Source organism: Echinops telfairi, unplaced genomic scaffold, assembly GCF_000313985.2.
Source record: "Echinops telfairi isolate 266 unplaced genomic scaffold, ASM31398v2 ScPeMD7_2;HRSCAF=8, whole genome shotgun sequence".
Lineage (NCBI taxonomy): Eukaryota > Metazoa > Chordata > Mammalia > Afrosoricida > Tenrecidae > Echinops > Echinops telfairi.
The window spans coordinates 77,339,578-77,340,697 of NW_022103898.1; the positions used below are offsets into that span (position 1 = coordinate 77,339,578).

General features: G+C 55.1%; 1 protein-coding gene across 1 annotated transcript in view; it reads right to left on the reverse strand.

Moving 5' to 3' along the window:
• Positions 1-1,120, reverse strand: part of ERBB3 (erb-b2 receptor tyrosine kinase 3) — a 22,477-nt gene that overhangs the window by 17,492 nt on the left and 3,865 nt on the right. The window contains 2 exon segments of the mRNA XM_045289061.1: positions 197-383; positions 1,103-1,119. Of these exon segments, the coding sequence (XP_045144996.1) occupies positions 197-383; positions 1,103-1,119 (204 nt within the window).

Below are 1,120 nucleotides of genomic sequence, written 5' to 3' on the forward strand. Positions count from 1 at the left end.
GTAATGCTAGGGTGCCTCAGGAAGAGAGAGCTCCTGACACACTGCACTCTGAAGTTAAAGGAGTGGGCCCCCATCTAACTTAAGTCCAGCCTCACCAGCACATAGGCACCCACTGAGGTCAAGGGGGTGGGCACCCTGGAATGGGTCACAAAGGCCTTGTCCGCAGGCTAGCCCAAGGGTAAGGCCAGACACTGACCGGTGAGCTGAGTGAAACGGAGCTGACGCAGAGCATGGCTGGAGTTGGTGTTGTAGTTCAACATGACAAAGACGGCAAACTTCCCATTGTAGACCTGGGTCCCCCGCACCACTCGCAGGTTGGGCAGCGGCAGTGTGGAGAACTCATTCATGGCCACGAGCACGTAGCCCGTCACCTCGCGGATCCACTGTGATGGAGGAGAGCTTGTCCAAAGATGTCCCAAGTCCCTCCTTCTCCCTAAGGCATTAAGGAACATGCCCCCTCCCCACCGCCGTTTCCCTCTCACCCCCACACAACTGCTGCCCAGTGAGTGGAACTCACAGCAACCCCACACAACAGAGTAGAACTTCCTAGAAGATTTCCAAGCATGTACATTTCTAAAGAAACAGACGGGCTCATCTTTCCTCTATGGAGAAGCTGGTGAGGTCGAAAAACTCATCGTGATGTGAGCAGCTTGTGGGCTTCGCCATCATGCCACGGGGACTGCTTCAGGAATCCTCAACTCCTCTAATCCTACACAAGCCCTTTGGGGGAGTAGGGCGTGGGACTGTGTCAAACTCTTGTGAGTGAAGACAGGCTGCAGAAATGATCAGGGAACTCCAGTTCCTATCTTTATCTGCCAGACCTCCCTTGCTTAGCCCTTTGCTTCTCTCTCCAGATGCCTCTTGGCCCTCAGGTGTCTCAGTACAAATCCCAATTACAGAACATCACCTAACTCCTGCCCCTGTCTCATGGCGGCCAGCACCTCCCTATCCACTGCCTTAATACGGGAGATTTGATCTTAGAAACGAAAGCGTCTGTCATAGGACGACTGAGTTCAGTTACAGGAGGGTCGCCCTGCAGGACAGGGAGAACACAGAGGGCAGGTGGGGATGGCGGGGCGGGGCGGGGTGGGCTCGCTCTCACCTGCAGGAATGAGAGGTC